At 40.2% G+C, this 21,764-nt stretch overlaps 1 protein-coding gene across 4 annotated transcripts in view; it reads right to left on the bottom strand.

Annotated features, from left to right (window-relative positions):
- Positions 1–1,481: 1,481 nt before the first annotated feature.
- yipf1 (Yip1 domain family, member 1) overlaps positions 1,482–21,764 on the bottom strand; it is a 36,811-nt gene continuing 16,528 nt past the window's right edge. For all 4 annotated transcript variants that reach the window (XM_059984601.1, XM_059984598.1, XM_059984600.1 and 1 more), the window contains 5 exons: positions 19,691–19,807; positions 14,765–14,931; positions 11,356–11,538; positions 9,174–9,286; positions 1,482–1,986 (listed from right to left, as the gene is read on the bottom strand). In XM_059984601.1, coding sequence (XP_059840584.1) covers positions 9,182–9,286; positions 11,356–11,538; positions 14,765–14,931; positions 19,691–19,807 — 572 coding nt within the window. In that variant the 3' untranslated portion in view covers positions 1,482–1,986; positions 9,174–9,181. The remainder of the gene's footprint in view (positions 1,987–9,173; positions 9,287–11,355; positions 11,539–14,764; positions 14,932–19,690; positions 19,808–21,764) is intronic.

Here is a 21,764-nt window from a genome sequence, read left to right on the forward strand (position 1 = left end):
AGGTAGGATAAGCAGAGGAGCATCAGTGGATGTTGTTTACTTGGATCTCCATAAGGCCTTTGACAAGGTGCCACCCATGAGGCTGTTAAACAAGAGCCCATGATATTACATGAAAGATACTAGCATGGATAAGAGATTGGCTGACTGGCAGGAAGCAAAGATTCAGAATAAAGTAAGGCCCTTTCTGGTTGATTGCCTGTGACTAGTGATGTTCTGCAGGGGTCGATATTGGGGCCATCTACCTTTATGTCAATGTCAGTGATTTGGATGACCAAATGAAAGGCTTTGTGAACATGTCTGTGGATTATATAAAGTAAAGGAACAGGTAATGTTGAGGAAGCAGCAAGTCTGTAGGAGGACTTAGACAAATTAGGAGAATGGGTAAAGAAGAGGCAGATGGAATACAGTATAGGGAAGTGTACGGCAATGCACGTTGGGAGAAGGAATAAAGGTATAGAATTGTTTTCTGAATGGAGGGTAAATTCAGAAATCAGAAGTGCAAAGATACTAGGAAGCCTTTATGCAGGATTCCCCAAAGGTTAACTTTGCAAGTAGATTTAGTAGTAAGGTAAGCAAATGAATGAGAGGAGATCTTATAGAAACATATAATTATATATTTCATATAAAATTATGAAAGGGATAGATAAGATAGAGGCAGGAAAGTTGTTTCCACTGGTAGGAGAGACTAGAACTGGGGGACATAACCTCAAGATTCAGAGGAGTAGATTTAGGATGGAGATGAAGAGGAACTGCTTTTCCCAGAGAGTGGTGAATCTGTGGAATTCTCTGCCCATGAAACAGTGGAGGCTACCTCAGTAAATATATTTAAGACAAGGTTGGGTAGATTTTTGCAAAGTAGGGGAATTAAGGGTTATAGGGAAAAGGCAGGTAGTTGGAGATGAGTCTATGGCCAAGTCAGCCATGATCTTGTTAAGTGGCAGAGCAGGCCCGACAAATTAGATTTCCTAATCCTGCTCCTATTTCTTATGTTCTCAAATGCATTATCAGCATTCATTCAAGAGGACTAGAATATAAAAGCAAGATGTCAAGCTGAAGGAGAATCTCATTGAACCCTAACAAATATTGAAAGGCCCAGAGTGAATGGGGAAGGATGTTTCCTGAAGTAGGGGAATCTATGGCCAGAGGGCACAGCCTCCATATACAAGGTCATCTATTAAGAACAGAGATGAGGAGGAATTTCTTTAGCCATTTGTGGAATTCACTGCTGCAAACAGATGTGGAGGGGGGTCAAGTCATTGGTATATTTAAAGCAGAGATTGATAAGGTTCTTGATTTGTAAGAGCATCAAAGATTACTGGGAAAAGGCAGAAGAATGTGGTTGAGAAAGGTAATAAATCAGACCGTGATCAGAGCGAATTTGACAGGTCAAAAGGATTTGTTCCTGTGCTTTATGGTTTGATGATTACTTTTTGTTTCCATTCCTGAAAGTGAGAAAGATACATTTAAAGACACAGCAAACCTTTCACCCAAAAATTGGCAATTCTTCATTTGCATTCAGTGATTCTCATTATAATGGCTGTAACATTTCCATATGACATGTGTTTATACATTCAATGGACTTCAGCTTTTTGTCAAGTTCTACACAAAACTATGAAACAAAACTAACTTATGTACATTTTACAATTAGCATATTTTAAATAAAGTATAGCTGTTCAAAAAATTGTAATTTAATTATCTATACATTAAAGATTACAAACAATATCTTTCCCCAAACTAAATTAGCAAACCATGAGAAAGAGTATTTACAATTTGTAATGTACACCTTTCATTAGACAGTGGAAAAGTAGAACAGGAAAACATTAGCCACAAAGCAAAAATCCCAAAACCTGATTTAATTGGTTTAGATGTCCACCATAGTCAAATAAATCAGCATATATATCTTTGTAGACTAATTAAATAATCCGTGTTACACTGGCTGGTTAGTCTGAAGAGCCTTTCTGCACACCAATATATCAGAGAACAAATCTAAAAAAAATTAAAAAGAAACATTTTATTTAGAATGCAGAGATATGATGTAATTGAAATTTATAAAATAAAAACGAATTCACGAAGTTCTCAAACGCACAGCTTCTTTATAATTTAAGGATGAGTTAATTATTTCAAACTTGGGTTCAATAAATACTTTGGAAATACATCCAGAAGAATCTGCTTTTTTCCAAAATGAAAACAGACAAAGGTGAACTCAGAAACGTGAAACTGACTGAATAACAAGATTAGGTTGGAATACTGGCAGAGAGAAATGTAATCTAGGCATGTGAACAGTATTTATGACAGCGAGGATGAACACGATAAACGAAAGTAAAATGGGCTTATGTAAAAAGGTTTCATTTAAATTTCCTAAGTTTCGCATCATATTTTGCAATTTATAGAAAACACCTACTCTTTTTCATTAACACAAGAGATTCTGCAGATGTTGGAAATCTTGAGCAACACACACAAAATGCTGGAGCATACTGATGAAACGTCTTGATATTCCCTACCATAGATACTGCTTGACTTGCTGAGTTCCTCCAGCATTCTCTAGCAGTTACTCTTTCTCACTAATTTTAAACCAGGCCAATGAAACAAAACGAAAAGTGGTTCCACAATTACTTAATGAAAACCTTCAATCATTGGAGAATTGAGCAAATTCTTGGGATTATGGTGAGTGAGGGAATTGGATACTGTGTTTGTATCTTAGTCTGAAAAAATGTACTGAATCAGTAAAAATCACCAGCACCAGAACACAAACAAGAATTCATTAAAAAAAGGTGAATTTACTGAAGTGTGACTGCACAGGAAGGTAGAAAAGTAACTGGTTTATTGGTATACCACCAGCACCTTTACTTCCTGAGAAAGCTGAAGAAATTTGGCCTGTCCCCTAAAACCCTCACTAATTTTTATAGATGCACCGTAGAAAGTATTCTTCTAGGGTGCATCACAACCTGGTATGGAAGTTGTCCTGTCCAAGAACGGAAGAAGCTGCAGAAGACCTTGAACACAGCCCAGCACATCACACAAACCAATCTTCCGTCCTTGGACTCACTTTACACCACATGCTGTCGGAGCAGTGCTGCCAGGATAATCAAGGACATGACCCACTCAGCCAACACACTTTTTGTCCCTTTTCCCTCCGGGAGAAGGTTCAGGAGCTTGAAGACTCATATGGCCAGATTTGGGAACATCTTCTTTCCAACTGTGATAAGACTGCTGAACGGATCCTGACCCAGATCTGGGCCGTACCTTCCAAATATCCGGACCTGTCTCTGTTTTTTTTGCACTACCTTACTTACTACTTTCTATTTCCATTTATGATTTATAATTTAAATTTAAATTTTATTTACTATCGATTTGTACTCCAGGGAGCGCGAAGCGCAGAATCAAATATCGCTGTGATGATTATATGCTCTAGTATCAATTGTTTGGTGACAATAAATTAATAAAGTAAATAAAGTATATTTTATCTCCCCCCTTATCTCCTTGGAGTGACAGAGGATGAGAGGTGGCCTGATAAAGGTGTATAAGATGATGAGAGGCATTGATCGTGTGGATAGTCAGAGGCTGTTTCCCAGGGCTAAAATGGTTGCCACAAGAGGACACAAGTTTAAGGTGCTGGGGAGCAGGTACAGAGGAGATGTCAGGGGTAAGTTTTTCACTCAGAGAGAGGTGAGTCTGTGGATTGGGCTGCCGGCAACGGTGGTAGAGGTGGATACGATAGAGTTTTTAAGAGATCTTTGGATAGGTACATGGAGCTTAGAAAAAGAGGGCTGTGGGTAAGCCTAGTAATTTCTAAAGCAGGGACATGTTCCGCACAACTTTGTGGGCTGAAGGGCCTGTATTGTGCTGTATGTAGGTTTTCTATATTTCTATTACATTGGAATTAGGAAACATTACTGATCCATAGCAGCAACCTTAGATTTACTACAAAGCTGATGAGCTACAGCAGAGATTCCCAGTGGGGGCAGTTATGTGTCCCAAGGAGGTGTTAGTGGAAACAGAAGTCATCAGGGGCATTCAAGATTCTTGGGGGGGGAGGAGTGGATAAGCAGCCCTAACTTGAGGACAAGACCTGACCATTAATAGAGCAGGCACTTCCAGAAAAAAGGATGAAGCACTGGAACAGAGAAAGAACCACAGTAGTGAGCACTTGTCGTCAGAATGCATCTGAAATTTGGCAATCTCATCTGACCTTATCAACCGAACAGACATTATTGGGGATGCATAAATTAGCAACCAGGATGCCCAACAGTTCCTCTTGTCTTGTGGCATGGTACGAGTGAAACACACCCTCTCAACATTGTAATTCATCATCAACATCTTAAGCATGACTCTTGTAATATCTGCTGTTAACAAAATTAAAGCTAATCTACTAAATAGCAGAATATTTTGCCAGTTATGCCAAGTTATCAATGAAGAGTTTGAATGCTTGCTTCTTCACACGAAGTTCACTGGCTGTCAAAAGGCTGCTGCTTGGAAAACAAGATTGAACTTCTATGTGGAGATGTGGCATACCAAGCCCATCTCTATGACAAAATGAACAATCTAAATATGAAACTGCAGGGTGAAAATTTCAATTTAAACCAGGCAAAAAGTGCAGTGTCCACTTTTATTGGAAAATTGGAAATATATAAGCAAAACATTGGAAGAAGAATGTCCTCACAGTTTCCCTGCAGGAGAAATACGACACTCTGTTACACAGACGGGGATTTGCAAGAGTAATGCTTATACTTGCAGTCACTGAAGAATTTTCAGAATCGATCCAAGGATTTGAATGATCTGGAAATTTTGGACTAGGTAATCAGCTCATTTCTTTGCAAAGTGGAAGAACAGGAAGAGAAATTGCAAGAAGTAATTATCGATATTCAGAATGATGAAGATGCAAAAATACTTTTCAAAAATGTCAGCTTTTATTGGTGGTCACAACTTGAACAAGATAAATTCAACTCTTGCTAAAACCCGTCAGGCTCAAGAATCAAATTGATATTGAAGCTGCTATACAGTACACAGGTACTGTGCAATCTGGGTTTAAAGGCAAATAAAAATTTAAAACAGAATCATTGGGGGAACATTGGCAAGTATGAAAGTGCTTTGGGGGGCAATGGGATATAAAAGGTTGGGAAACACTGAGCTAGAGTTTCAGACATTTCAGCGAGGACATCAGTTAATTGGCTATTGTTTGCCAGAGGTAGTTACCACTGTTAGATAAGTAGTTTTGGAAGGACTTTAGCCTTTGCATTCGTTGAAGGAGCCCAGGTTCTTGCTGACATAAGGGAAAATAAGTGAACTGATGTTAGCGCCAGAGACAATTTACGGGAGTAAAGTAAAATGCAGTAGCAACAGAGGTCAGATATGATTAGGGTGATAAACGTTCCTTGTAGTTGTAAGTACAAATCCAGAAGGCTCTGTTGGTTGCTTGGTGTTATGTGAAAGTCGTTCCCTTGCAAATGGAAGGGAGCTCAAAGGGAAAGATCCTGTGTTCCTGGATCTGATAGGCATCTGGGATCTTAAGCATAGAAAACCTACAGCACAATACAGGTCCTTTGGCTCACAATGCTGTGCCAAACATGTACTTACTGCTATGTGCTATATGCGCCTTGTGCTGTGTTTGACTGTTGGTACTGTGTTTTTCCCCGGAGTAATGCTGTTTCATTTGGCTGAATTCACGTGTATTCATAGAAACATAGAAAACCTATGGCACAATAAGGTCCTTCGGCCCACAATGCTGTGCCAAACATGTAGTTTAGAAATTACCTCGAGTTACTGCCTCCACTACAGTCACCAGCAGCCCATTCCACGCACTCACTACTCTCGGTGTAAAAAAACTTACCCCTGACATCTCCTCTGTACTAACTTCTAAGCACCTTAAAACTGTGCCTTCTCGTGTTAACCATTTCAGCCCTGGGAAAAAGCCTCTGACATCCACATGATTAATGCCTCTCATCATCTTATACATCTCTGTCAGGTCACCTCTTATCCTCTGTCACTCCAAGGAGAAAAGGCCAACCTCACTCAACCTATTCTCATAAAGCATGCTCTCCAATCCAGGCAACATCCTTGTAAATCTCCTCTGCACGCTTTCTATAGTTTCCACATCCTTCTTGTAGAGAAGAGACCAGAATTGAGCACAGTACTCCAAGTGGGGTCTGACCAGGGTCCTATATAGCTGCAACATTACCTTTTGGCTTTTGAAATCAATACACCGTATGCCTTCTTAACCACACAGTCAACCTGAGCAGCAGCTTTGAGTGTCTTATGGACTCGGACCCCAAGATCCCTCTGATCCCCCACACTGTCAAGAGTCTGACCATTAATACTATATTCTGCCATCATATTTAACCTACCAAAATGAACCACCTCACACTTAACTGGTTGAACTCCATCTGCTACTTCTCAGCCCAGTTTTACATCCTATCGATGTCCCACTGTGACCTTTGACAGCCCTCTATACCATCCACAACACCCCCAATCTTCGTGTCATCAACAAATTTACTAACCCATCCCTCCACTTCCTTATCCAGGTCATTTATAAAAATCACCAAAAGAAGGGGACCCAGATCAGAATCCTGAGGCACACCACTAGTCACTGACCTCCATGCAAAATATGACCCATCTACAACCACTCTTTGCCTTCACTGGGCAAGCCAGTTCTGGATCCACAAATCATCTCATGCCTCTTTACTTTCTCAATAAGCCTTACATGGGGTACCTTATCAAATGCCTTGCTGAAATCCGTATACATTACATCTACATCTCTACCTTCATCAATGTGTTTAGCCACATTCTCAAAAAATTCAATCAGGCTCGAAAGGCACAACCTGCCTTTGACAAAGCCATGCTGACTATTCCTAACCATATTATGCCTCTCCAAATGTTCATAAATACTACCTCTCAGGATCTTCTCCATCATCTTACCAACCACTGAAGACTCACTGGTCTATAATTTCCTGGGCTATCACTATTACCTTTCTTGAATAAGGAAACAATATCTGCAACCCTTCAATTCTCCGGAACCTCTCCCATCCCTATTGATAATGCAAAGATCATTGCCAGAGGCGCAGCAATCTCCTCCCTCGCTTCCCACAGTAGCCTGGGATATATCTCATCCGGTCCCGGTGACTTATCTAACTTGATGCTTTCCAAAAGCACCAGCACATCATCTTTAATGTCTATATGCTCAAGCTTTTTAGTCATGTAAGTCATCCCTATAATCACCAAGGTCCTTTTCCGTAGTGAATACTGAAGCAAAGTATTCATTAAGTACCTCTGCTACCTCCTCCTTCCTTTTCCACTGTCATACTGATTGGTCCTATTCTCTCATGTCTTATCCTCTTGCTCTTCACATACTTGTAGAACGCCTTAGGGTTTTCCTTCATCCTGCTCGCCAAGGCTTTCTTATGGCCCCTTCTGGCTCTCCTAATTTCATTCTTAAGCTTCTTCCTGCTAGCCTTATAATTTTCTAGATCTCTATCATTATCTAGTTTCTTGAACCTTTCATAAGTTTTTCTTTTCTTCTTGACTAGATTTTCAACAGCCTTTGTACACCGTGGTTTCTGAACCCCGCCATCCCTGTCTCCTTGGAACGCACCTGTGCAGAACGCCATGCAAACATCCCCTGAACATTTGCCACATTTCTGCCATATATTTCCCTGAGAATATCTGTTCCCAATTTATGCTTCGAAGTTCCTGCCTGAAAGCTTCATATTTCCCCTTACTCTAATTAAACTTTCCTAACTTGTCTGTTCCTATCCCTCTCCAATGCTATGGTAAAGGACATAGAATTGTGATCACTAACTCCAAAATGCTCTTCCACTGAGAGATCTGACACCTGACCAGGTTTGTTTCCCAATACCAGATCAAGTACAGCCTCTCTTCTTGTAGGCTAACAAACTCCACCCTATCTAAGCCCCTTATTCTAGGGATACGCCAATCAATACTGGGGAAATTAAAATCTTCCATTACAACAACCCTGTTATTACTACCCGGTTCCACAACCAGTCTCCGTATCTGCTCCTCAATGTCCCTGTTACTATTGAGTGGTCTATAAAAAACACTCAGAAGAGTTATTGACCGCTTCCTGTTTCTAGCTTCCACTCACAGAGACTCAGTAGACAATTCCTCCATGACTTCCTCCTTTTCTACAGCCGTGACAATATCTCTGATCAGCAGTGTTATACCCCTACCTCCTCTGCCTCCCTCTCTGTCCTTTCTGAAACATCTAAAGTCTGGCACTTGAAGTAGCCATTCCTACCTCTGAGCCATCCAAGTCCCACAGCATCATAGCTCCAAGTACTGCTCCACGCTCTGAGCTCATCAGCTTTGTTCATGATACTCCTTGCATTAAAATAGACACATCTCAAACCATCAGTCTGAGCGTGTCCCTTTTCTATCATCTGCCTATCCTCCCTCTCACACTGTCTCCAAGCTTTGTCTATCTGTGAGCCAAACGCCCCTTCCTCCGTCTCTCAGTTCAGATCCCATACCCCGGCAATACTAATTTAAGCTCTCTTCAATAGCTTTAACAGATCTTAAGTAGAACTAGGAAGGAGGTTCTACTGTGGGAGCATGAACAGCCTGGTTCTAGATTCAAGAAACAGAATCACAGAAGATAATCATCCCTGGAGTACTACCTGTACAATGTGCAAATAGCATTGGATCAACAAGATCTGAAAAGTGAATGCATGGCTCAGGGACAGGTTTAGAGAAATTGTACCAATACCTCAGAAGCTGTATTTGAGTTTAAGTTCCCCACCTGCTATGGTGGAGAGGATTCAGTCTCTGGATCAATGGCTCAGACCCCTGAGTGCTAATCAAGTAATTTAACTCTTACACTATCGTATTCATTCAAGACCACTTGAAATGTAACCCTGATAAATGTTCACAGATTGGAGCTAATCCTGAGACTTCCTATTCTGCATGGGTCAGAGGCATGCTGTTTCATATGATTAACTGACAATACTGTTACCTGATCTGCTGCGCTCCTACAGCATTTTGTACGTGTTGCTTTGGATTTCCAGCATCTATCGAGTCTCTTGTTTATGACAATATGCTAACTAGTTTTTGGAATCTAATGTAAAACCCATTAAATTAAACCTAAAACAATCAAAGTCTAAATTGGGATTAAGAACTTTGTTTCTCCTATTTGTCCTTCATACCCTGCTCATGGAAATGCTCACCTGACAAGTTATGCTGTAGCATGGTTTGTCACCAAAGTTCCATTACGAGTTGGAGCAATAGTTGTCGTGACAAGAGAAGGCTTGATTTCTTCTGGTGGATCAAAGAAATAGGCCTGGGGAATTGCAATAAAAACATTATAATACCAAGACCAATGGCATTTTAAAGTAAGTTTTCCCAAGAAAATGCACATCAGATGTGTGCATATGGCCCTCAAGGCAAAAGAAAAGAAACCTGGCTTCAGATTGTGGTTAATTAAAAACAGCATTCACTGTACAAAAAAAACAAACAAAAATAACTTGTAAAATCAGAAAATATATATTAAGAATAGTGAAAGCTTGAACAATACAAGAAATCCATTATCAGTAGAACCTTTAAAAAATTGTTTCAACAAGGTTTCCAACATGCTTTGGAAAATTAGGATACTTTCAAATAAAAAAATACAGGTAATTTGAATTTGTGCCCAACAAAAAAAATATTTACTTAGAGTAATAAAAAATGGAATACATTCCACCTTTTTAAAGAGAATTTGTAAATCCTTCTAAGCTGTATACTGCACTCACTTTCACCTCAGTTACTGACTGCTCAATATTGGAATCAATTTAGTCTTTCTAAAACTGTTTTATGTTCATTAGGAAAATAAAACTGTTGGAATATATTGTTGTGTGTGATGAGAGAACCAGATGGAGCTGGGGTCCAGAGTTGACCCCTTCCCCCGTGAACCATGCTGCTAATGAGAGAGAGAGATGGGGAACAGAGGGAGAGGCATCTGATGCAGGTAAGAGAGAGAGAGACACACATGATTTAGTATTATGGCTTCTTCACTGATTATTTACCTTTTGCTACAAGGACACTTCTTTGCTCATTAACATTCCTGCGGAGACAGCAGGGAGTGGTCAGTTTGATGGACATAGAGTTAATGGATGGCTGATACCCCGTCAGTGGGGATAAAAGCTGGGTCTGCGGAGACACCATCAGACATGCCACGAGACACTGCAAGAGTGTTGTGCACCCACAGGAAGGTGGGGGCTTAGAGGACCGAATCAGGAGATCGGTCGCAAGGCTCACAGTGTGACGGCAGGACTGGTGGGGGCTTGTGTATGTGTCCACTCGTGCCAGAGTGACGAGCCCACCATGGAAGAACGGACTAGCCAGGAATGGAGGGGTCATAACTATATGAGCACATCAGTACAATGGAACAAGACGACAACGGAAGGTTTGCCTGCTGCAGCTGCTCACATCTCGCTCACTCTCTCTCTCTAACATCACAACAGCAACTACCTTGACTTAAACTGAACTCTGCACTATCTTAAGATTATTCATTTACCCCTAGACTTTGATAGAGCTTAGTTTTTGATTCTTATTCCTATACTTCTGTATTTATTATTGCTAACCTGTTTTATCTGTATATTTGCATTTTTGATACTGTATTACTTAGTTTACTAATAAACACCTTTAGTTACAGTACCACCAGACTCCAACGTATTAGTCCATTTCTGCTGGCTCGTTAACCCACTTGACAGCAACTTCTTTGAACTCATTGGGGGAGGGAGAGGGGAGAGGCATGCGCCTGTAAAATGTCAAAGTGTCAGGTGAATGACTAGTTTTTGTGGTACTGCAGATCATGGTCTTTCCTGTGGGCTTTCCTTGGTGGGTGAAAGGTGCTGATGTTTTTACTGAAGTAACGGGTTGGGGGAGGGAGGGGTGATTGCTTTGCTGCTGCTTGTGCATGGGAGGGAAGTAGGGGAGTTTTGGGGTTCTCATATTTTTATTGTCACTCATTCTTTGGGGTACTCTTCTTTTTTCATGGATGTCTGTGAAGAACAAAAAATTTCAGGTAGTACATTGTGTACATTCTCTGACATTAAAAGGAACTATTGAAACTATTGAAAAGGGGCTGATGGAATTTGCTCAGTGGATTTATGGAGATCAAGGAAAATAAATACAAGACAAAAATAATCCTGATTTTAATTCTTTCCCAATGTGCAATTTAGTGAAAAAAATTGACAAAACATAATGTTCTTATAATTAGAATGTCAATATACTGTATTAATTAGTTCCATGAAGCAAGTAAATTATAAAGTTAAAAAAAATCTGAGAAACTTAACATGTCAGGCAGTATCTGTGAAAAGAGAGTTAACATTTCAAGTTGACACATCATCAGAATAACAAATCCATATGTACCTTACAGCCAACGGCAAGCAGGGCATGAAGGATCAGAATAACTACAATAGTTGTTATGGCAATTCTCCGATTATCATCCCGGACAGCTGGCCAGAAGGTCATCACTAGAACGGTGCCTGAAAGGCACATGGCTAATACTATTGTCAGCCAACGTACTATCTCACTTGGAATAATCCACAGCATCTGCAACACAACAAGGGAAAAAGTAATACATGCTTATACAAGATCTATGCTGTCCGTGTCAATACAAAATATAGGAAAAGAAACTCAGTGGAAGTTTGAGCTTGGAGGTTAGTAGGTGAAGGATAGCTGGAGCTGGCAAGTGAATAGTTTAAAGAAAAACTACCCACTTTGTACTTCCACCACTAGTCAGAGCAGCCTCCATTATATCAGGCGTCTTCTGAGCAAGCACTGCTACAAAAATTTTGTTGAGTTGCAAGAGACCAGTTTAGAATACACGAGATCTAATTTACCTCAGCAATTCAACTTTGCTTTAGGCATTAGATTATTTAATTCATATGTGGGAGAAGTGGTGGGAATGTGTAGGGAAGGAAATGAGTTTAGTGTAAGATTAGTATAAATGGCTGCTTCAATGGTTCTCTCAGACTTGGGGGGGCGGGTAAAGGCCCGTTTTTGTGCTGATAGTTGTATGATTCTAAGAACATCAGATATGAAGAATGGCTCATTAACACAAGTATAATAAAGCAGTGCCCCAAAATTCCAGTGTTGCATCTCATCTCAGAAAAAAAGCATGATCACACAGTACTCTTAGAAACACTGTTTTCATAAATGTAGTTCTGAAAGTACATGGCTACATTACTGAATTTCTCCGAAATGCGATGATACACAAGAGGTTCTTTCTGTAGATTTTCAGCAAGAATCCTCAGTGATTATTACCTTTGCACTGTTGGTACCAGCCCTGCAATACATTCTATATTTTGTCCTGCTCCTCACCTCAGCGCATCTGTCACTTTGTCTGCAGCTTGATTAAAATAATGAACAGTTTAACTTTGATCTTCTCTTGTTTACAAATAGCACGGTCAAACACTACAAACCAAGATGAACACGCTTCTGTGATCTTTGAATCATCTATCACCTATACCTTAAAAAAAAACCGCAGCAGGATTAGATACCCTAATATCAGTGGGCTACCTGAACTGTAGCCCAAGCCACTAAAGTTATTGGCTGGCAAAGCGTCCTCAGGAACACCTAATCCCAATAACAACTCTTATTACCTTTCCAAATTTTCCACCTGCATTTCCTTCACCTTTCAGAGAAGTCAGTATAAACTTCAAACAGACCCAAATACCATAAAGTTAACAATCCATATTACTTTACTCTGTTTTTTGAGTAGCCACAAAATCATTTAGTCTTCTCCAACTGGAAACCCTGGATGAGCCATGAGATTCAAGATCTGCCGAGGGCCAGATTAGAGGCATTCAAGTCTGATGACCCAGAAAGTTAAAGAGATCTAGGTACGATCTCCAGAAAGCCATCTCACAGGCAAAGTGGCAATTCTGGACAAAACTTGAATCATCGAAGGACACTTGACGGTCGTGGCAAGGTTTGAATACAATCACCTCTTACAAAGTTAAGTCAAACCACATTGGTGACAACAGGGCTTCATTTCCAGATGAGCTCAATGCCTTCTATGCTCGCTTTGACTGTCAAAAATCATGGAGGAACCATCATGAACTCCCACAGCCCCGATGATCCTGTGATTCCCATTTCTGAGACTGATGTGTGAGCAGCCTTCAGGAGGGTGAACCCATGGAAAGTATCCAGCCTAGACGGGGTACTTGGCCGAGTACTAAAGACCTGGGCTGGATTGAGTGTTCACTTTAATCTCTTGCTTTGGCAGTCTGAGGTACCCATCTGTTTCAAGCACTTTACTTAAACATTGCCTAAGCAAATAGTAATCTGCCTCAATGACTTATCATCCAGTAGCACTTACATTCACGGTGATTAAGTGTTTTGAGAGGTTAGTGATGAAGCATATCAACTCCTGCCTCAGAAGCGACTTAGATCCACTCCAATTTGCCTACTGGAGTGACAAGCCACAGCAGATGCCATCTCATTTGCTTTTCACTCAACCCTGAAACATTTAGACAGCAAAAATGCATGCATCAGAATGCTCTTTATTGACTACAGCTTGGTATTCAATACCACCATCCCCTCAAAACTAATCAATAAGCTTCAATAACCTTGGCCTCAATACATCTTTGTGCAACTGGATCCTCTGTTTCCTCAGTCAGTTTGGATTGGCAACAACATCTCTACCACTACAGGTACATTACAAGGCTGTGATTTGCCCCCTGTTCTACTCACTTTACACATATGACTATGTAGCTAAGTACAGCTCCAATGCCATATTCAAATTTGCTGACAACATTACTGTTATTGTCCGAAAAAAAGGTGGTGATGAATCAGCACATAGGAGGGAGACTAAAAATAACAACCAGCTCGCACTCAATATCAGCAAGACTGAGAAGCTGACTTTTGACATTAGGAGGAGGAAATCGGAGGTCCATAAGTCAATGTTCATCAGAGGACCTGTCCTCAGCTCAGCATGTACAGGAATTTACAAAGAAATCATGACAATGCCTCTGCTTCCTTAGAAGTTAGCAAAGACTTGGTTTGACTTCTAAAACTCTGACAATCTTCTACAGATGTGCGGTGGAGAACATTCTGACTGAATACATCAATCACAGCATGATATAAAAACACCAATGCCCTTGAATGGAAAATCTCACACGAAGTAGTGGATGAGGCCCAGTCCATCACAGGCAAAGCCCTCCCCACCATTGAGCACATTTACACAAAGCACTGTCATAGGAAAACAGCACCCATCATCATGCTCTCTTCTCATTGCTGCCATTGGGAAGAAGGTATAGGAACATCAAGAGTCACACCACTGGGTTCAGGAACAGTTATTAGCTCTCAACCAACAAGCTCTTTAACCAAAGGGGATACTTCACTCAACAAAACCTACCCCCATCATTGAAATGCTCACACAACCTATGGACTCATTTTCAAGGACTCTTCACCTTACATTCTTGATAATTATTGTTTATTTATTATTACTTATTTATTTTTGTATTTGCAGTTTGTTGTCTTTTGCACACTGGCTGAACACCCAAGTTGGTGCAGTCTTTCATTGATTCATTTATGGTTATTATTCTAGTATGGATTTATTTAGTATGCCCGCAAGAAAATTAATCTCAGCGTGGGACATGGTGACATATATGCACTTTGATGATCAATTTACTTTGAACTATTTACAGATAGTATTCCTCCTGTTCCTATTGTGTTGTTCTACACATACATTCCTCTGGCGCTAGTACTGGAGTTAAGATCTGTCACACCATCCCAATGAATTTAGCCCAATTGAAATCAAGGTCATACTTACTGCAGTAGGAATGTAAATAAATAGTGAGTATCCATATACACACACTATCTCCAAGAATGAATACGAGACAATGTTCACTACTTTATTGTTTCTCCACATAAGAAAGCCCCAGACTCCAAGAGGAATAAGCCAGGCGTAAGTGTAGATTGCTGTAGCTGCTATAGAAACTACAAATAAAAACAAAGTTATGCTCCAATAGCTACTATAAATACATTTTTACACTGAAACCTAAAAGCATTGAGAATTTGTAAAGGAATAATTGTAATAATACCAGTGTCTGTACAATGCCATTCATAAATACTGAATACGAACATCTTATGAATTGCAATTGTAGCTTTCTGTCCTAAACATGATCAGGAATAATTACTAAATACTAAGAGTACAAAAATCAGCCAATAATGTTTTAAACATTAAGAATGGGAGCCCAATTTCTATCAATCTATGAATCACATACTGTAAAAGATGCTGGGCCACATTTTGTTGGCCATCTTCCTCACACTTCTGCTCTGACCCGGGCCAAATGTGGACAGCCCACCTTACTGGCCCTTTGCAACCTCAGGGCAGTTTGCTAACTAGATCTCACTACTGTACTTGACCTTCTCAGTACCCCTCACAGCTTTGACAGAAGGCAAAACTAATGAGTGTCCTCAATCAAAACTGTCAGTGCTACATGTTTGAAGGTGGGCAGCCCCAGAGAGCCACCTGCCATGGCAAGGAAAATTCAGTTTCCTGAATAAAAGCAAAATGTGTTTGGATGTTGCTTATTTAAAATGTAAGAATTTTAATTCCATTAGAGAGAAGAATTTAACGACCTCCAGAAGGAGAGAATCAGGCAGGAAAACAAGTGTTTTTGTATATACAGTGGATGCCAATTAACTGGGATAGATCAGGAACAGTGCAATTTGGCCTAATTAAGCAGCTACCCCAATTAACCAAAGTTTCATGGAAATAGGTAAAAAACTACCATTTAACTGATTAACAGATTATGTATTTAAATGAAATACAGAATGAATTAGAACTCTATTAATACAACAGTACTATAAAACTGTGTATTAGTTCCTAATAGTTATTAACAGAGGAATTTATCCAGATTGCTGTCATGTTCTTCTGATTGACTGTAAATGAACAAAATCACCAAAGACGCTTAATGTAGATAATGGACTGTCTTCATCGTCTTTCTGCATGTAGTGTCATAATTCAACAATAAATTTCCTGGCATCCTGTGTAGTCATTAGCTCAAGTTCCAATGTGTCACCTTTATTAATTTCCTTTTTAAAAGGCAGATAAATCCCCAGGGCCAGATGGTCTGCATCCCAGAGTGCTTAAGGAAGGTGGCTAATATAACCCCACTTTTTAAAAAAGGAGGGAGAGAGAAACCAGGGAATTATAGACCAGTTAGTCTGACATCGGTGGTGGGGAAAATGCTAGAGTTGGTTATCAAAGATGTGATAACAGCACATTTGGAAAGAGGTGAAATCATCAGACAAAGTCAGCATGGATTTGTGAAAGGAAATTCATGTCTGACGAATCTTACAGAATTTTTTGAAGATGTAACCAGTAGACTGGATAGGGGAGAGCCAGTGGATGTGGTATATTTAGATTTTCAAAAGGCTTTTGACAAAGTCCCACACAGGAGATTAGTGTGCAAACTTAAAGCACACGGTATTGGGGGTATGGTATTGATGTGGATAGAGAATTGGTTGGCAGACAGGAAGCAAAGAGTGGGAGTAAACAGGACCTTTTCAGAATGGCAGGCAGTGACTAGTGGGGTACCACAAGGCTCAGTGTTGGGACCCCAGTTGTTTACAATATATATTAATGATTTAGACAAGAGAATTAAATGCAGCATCTCCAAGTTTGCGGATGACACGAAGCTGGGCGGCAGTGTTAGCTGTGAGGAGGATGCTAAGAGGATGCAGGGTGACTTGGATAGGTTAGGTGAGTGGACAAATTCATGGCAGATGCAATTTAATGTGGATAAATGTGAGGTTATCCACTTTGGTTGCAAGAACAGGAAAACAGATTATTATCTGAATGGTGGCCAATTAGGAAAAGGGGAGATGCAACGAGACCTGGGTGTCATTGTACACCAGTCATTGAAAGTGGGCATGCAGGTACAGCAGGCGGTGAAAAAGGCAAATGGTATGTTGGCATTCATAGCAAAAGGATTTGAGTACAGGAGCAGGGAGGTTCTACTGCAGTTGTGCAAGGCCTTGGTGAGACCGCACCTAGAATATTGTGTGCAGTTTTGGTCCCCTAATCAGAGGAAAGACATTCTTGCCATAGAGGGAGTACAGACAAGGATCACCAGATTGATTCCTGGGATGGCAGGACTTGGATATGAAGAAAGACTGGATCGACTAGGCTTATACTCACTGGAATTTAGAAGATTGAGGGGGGATCTTATTGAAACGTATAAAATTCTAAAGGGATTGGACAGGGTAGATGCAGGAAGATTGTTTCCGATGTTGGGAAAGTCCAGAATGAAGGGTCACAGTTTAAGGATAAAGGAGAAGCCTTTTAAGACCAAGATCAGGAAGAACTTCTTCAGAGAGTGATGAATCTGTGGAATTCTCTGCCACAGGAAACAGTTGAGGCCGGTTCATTGGCTATATTCAAGAGGAAGTTAGATATGGCCCTTGTGGCTAAAGGGATCAGGGGGTATGGAGAGAAAGCAGGTACAGGGTTCTGAGTTGGATGATCAGCCATGATCATAACTGAATGGCGGTGCAGGCTCAAAAGGCTGAATGGCCTACTCCTGCACCTATTTTCTATGTTTCTATTAACCAACTGTGTGTATTGATATAATGATTTTGACAATTGCATCCTCCAAATCTTCATTTTCATTATAACATTCAAGATGATTGTCAATACCTTCAAATTCTTCATAGTTTCTAACTTGCTGAAGTAGTGAAATCATTTCATTTTCACTGCTGGCCATTTCTGGCATCTCCAAGTCTGAATGCTCAAAACTGCAGTGAGCAAAACAGTTCTGAAATGTCGTACTACTTATTTCTTGCCAAGTATCAGTGACAAACTATACTGCCTGTTTCAAACTTGCCTCTTTGGCAAGAGTCTGAATTTTTAAAAGTCAAAATAAAAAACAAAATTATCAAAAATCTCTGTTTTTTGAACTGGCATCTGTCAGCCAAATGGATAACATAAGCACACGCAACTAACACTTTAAGCACATTGTAGTATCGAATGGATTAGACAAGGGTGTGTTTTCTCCCCTGATTTGTTTAATGTGTACAGTGAAACAATATTATAAAAAATAAGAGACAACTTGGGAATTAAAGTAGGTGGTGAAAACATCGATAATTTCAGATATGCGGATGACACTGTGTTAATTGCAAGTACAATTGCAAGAGGAAGAAATACAAAATTTAATTGATATAGTTGTTGAAGAAAGTGCAAAAATGGGTCTATCAATTGCAAAAAGACAGAATATATGGTGATATCCAAAAAGGAGGAGAATCCTATCTGCAAGCTGAGAATAAATGGGGAAGGCATAAAACAAGTACAGAAGTTTTGCTGCTTAGAAAGCTGGATGACTTCAGATGGCAGGTGTGACATGGACATCAAAAGAAGAATAGAGATGGTAAAAGACCTTTATAAGAATAAAGAGTATACTGACCAACACTAAACTAGGTATGACAACCAGCCTCAAAGTACTGAAATGTTACGTTTATCCAGTTACGTTATATGGTTCAGAATGTTGGACAATATCTAGTAACATGAGGAAACGAATTGAGGCAGCAGAGATTGGTTTTTGAGGAGGATGCAAAGAATATCATGGACGAAAGGAATATCTAATGATATCATGAACAGAGCAAGCACAAGAAGAGAAATAATGTATGAGATCATGAAAAGGCAACATGACTTCATTGGACATATGATTAGGAGAGAGGAGTTAGAATGCACAGTAATTATGGGAAAGATTGAAGGGAAGACAGCAAGAGAAAGGCAAGGACAAACGATGATGGAGACAGCAGCTAGGGAACTGGAAATGAATAGCAATGAATTGATCCACTTGACCCAAAACAGGAGTGTGTGGGCCATGGCAGTCAAAGCTCAAACTGGGCATGGCACCTGATGATGATGAGTGTTTAACGGACATACAAATACACATGACTGAAACTAAAGAGAAGCTATATGGCAACTGTCTCCTGTCCCAATTAAGCAGCATGGTGTTCCAAAGGGAATCTTGGCTATTTTCTCGATTAGTATTTGTTTTTTTAAGAGTTGTCCCAAATAAGTGGCCCTGATTAACCAATGGTCCAATTAGACAGAATCCACTGTATTATTTAGCACATTATTGCAAAGTGGTTCAAGAATCTTGCATCACAGAAAGACAGCAATGAACAAATGTATATCTAGTTTTCAGAACACATCCTGTGCCCTTTCAAAATTCATTTTCAGATATTTATCTGCATCCCAGCAAAAAGTTGTATGGATTTTGTTTCCACTGATAACAGCATTCCACATTCAAACAACAATTTGCATTTGGAACTTTTAAATTTATGCGGTCTGGTTACAGTCACTTTCCAATGGAGATTTTTTAAATGCCCATTAAACGCTTTAATATATACCATTATCATCATCAGTGCAATTAAAATCTATTATGTTATTACAGATTCTATAATTCTAAAAGAAAATGAAATTAGTTTTGTAACATTATCAGATTCCATCTACAAACGACAGCATTTAAAAGATAGCTTCTTGACCTGCACCATTTTTTATGTGAGACCAACACTGAAAAATATATACAATGTGCCTGGTGAGGTCATTCATGTCAGAGTAAAATGGTGGGCAATGTTTTCTTGTTCTTCAGTAGGATAGCGTGTTTGTTACATTGCTGTGCCATCTGAAGAAAACATTTTAATTGTTATTTATTTCTATAATAATGAAGTATTTCCTCCCTACCTTTATGGAACTCAGGTACGTAACGATAACCACGCTGACCATGATGAGTCAAGAAATTGGCAAAGTTTCCACTTATTGCAATTGCAAACACCAGAGTGGCACAGATCCAGAAGGGACCTGACAAAGACAAATTTCTAAAGTAAAGCATTTGTTTCTTTTTCTAAGTATCAAATAATTGTAACATTTGTAAACCTCCGTTTCATACTATAGAACAAAGTTTCACTTCAGTTTTGGAATTTTCAGAAATACTATAGACTTCCTCAAAGATAACCAGTATACTTTTTTTTAACCAACAAAAGAAAACTTTTATACAATCACATATGTACAATGTCCTGTGTACATTACTCAAAATGGCTTCTTTGGCTTGTTACAAGTAGGAATGCTTCTTTGTCGGATAAGTATTTCTCTCGCCGTTGTTTCGCTTTAGAATGGCTGATATGGTAATTGTATTCATTTGTTAATCAATGGGGAATGTTATTGTGTCTTGTGATGCTGGGAACTTGGGGGAGGGGTTTCGCGGGCTTTTGGTGTGAGGGGAGGAGGACGCCGAGGAAGGTGGATGTGCGCTGGACTGCTCGTAAGACCACCGGGGTGGTCCCAGGTGCGACAGCGTGGCGGTCGGATGGGTCGATTGGTTCGTTGATTGAGCTCCAACGAGTGCACTAAACAGACTGAACTTTGATAAGTTGGCGCCTTTTGTTTTTTTCCTTATAAATATATATATATAGTATTGCCTAATACTCTTTTAATTTTAGTAAACTCTTTAAAGTGTATTTCATAACGGTATTTGTTGTGGGTTTGATACTGTTGGCGGGCGCGAGGCATAAACTCGATTCTCACAGCACCTGCGCGAACGGGAGGTGGGTTGATGAGTTGCTGGAACTCTGTTTCCCCTAGACCAGGGGTCGGCAACCCGCGGCTCTTTCAACTCTGTGCTGCGGCTCCCTGTGGCTTTGGAAAATAAATGATGAGTATTTAATTAAAATGTATTTTATGTTAGTTTGTTAGTTTTTGAAATGTAATTCTAAATTTGAAGATTATGGTGATCTTGTACAATCTAAATAAAACGTTGTGGCGACCCATTTCCTGGCACATCTGAACCGGCTCACAATTTGCCAGCGTTCCGGCTAAGGGTGATAGCGTACGGGGGTTTGTGAGTACGTGCCACGGGGGGGCAGGTTGAGAGAGGCTTAAAAGCAAGGCTGTGTAGTTCGAATAAAGTTATCTTTGACTGCAATTTACCCACTCCGTGTCGTTATTTTAGCGCTGCGTGTAGCACACCGCTACAACGTGTTTTTATCGCTATTAATATACGTCACCACTGCCAATGCCTGACACCCGCCAGTGCGCGATTTCTTTTAATTTTTCGATCCAAGGTAGGCTAACGATGTAGTAACCTTCAACCCAACATCTTTTTTTCGGAGTTCAAAATGTTTTTGTTGCATGCAGAAATGTAATTTCGTTTGCTCTGCAGGAGTTCCATAGATTTCATAAATGCAACACATTATAGTTTGTTTACACATAGCATAAAGGCAAAAAAAAACGTTGTATGCAGTGTTATTTCATTTTAAATGTCAAACGGGTTTTGCGGCTCCCAGTGTTTTCTTTTCTATGGGAAACGGGTCCATATGGCTCTTTCAGTGGTAAAGGTTGCCGACCCCTGCCCTAGACATATACCAGCCTGTTGGGTAAGGGTTACATTTGTGGGGTGCTCGTCCCGGTTTGGATTGTCAGAGGCTGTGGAATCGCGCAGGCAGCAGAGAGGAATGGACAGAGATAAAGATTTTTTGTTGGTGCGAATTTGAAGGTGTACCGGTGCAGTACGCATGCGTAGTGATCGGAGTGGATTTACGAGTTTCGGGAGACGCGATAGTGCGAGGCTTAAGTTCGGTGAAGGCTATTGGGTAGGTAGAATTGGTAGCTAGACGGTGTGGTAAAGAGGTAGAGTCTAGCTGGGTGTTGGTTCATACTAGTGCTGAAGTCAGGACGGTGGAACTGCCGGCGACAGTCAGTGTACCGGGGGAGGAGGGGCTGTGGGAGCTCCACTCCTTCTCCAAGGATGAGGCTGAGGAGA

Source organism: Hypanus sabinus, chromosome 11 (assembly GCF_030144855.1).
Source record: "Hypanus sabinus isolate sHypSab1 chromosome 11, sHypSab1.hap1, whole genome shotgun sequence".
Classification (NCBI taxonomy): domain Eukaryota; kingdom Metazoa; phylum Chordata; class Chondrichthyes; order Myliobatiformes; family Dasyatidae; genus Hypanus; species Hypanus sabinus.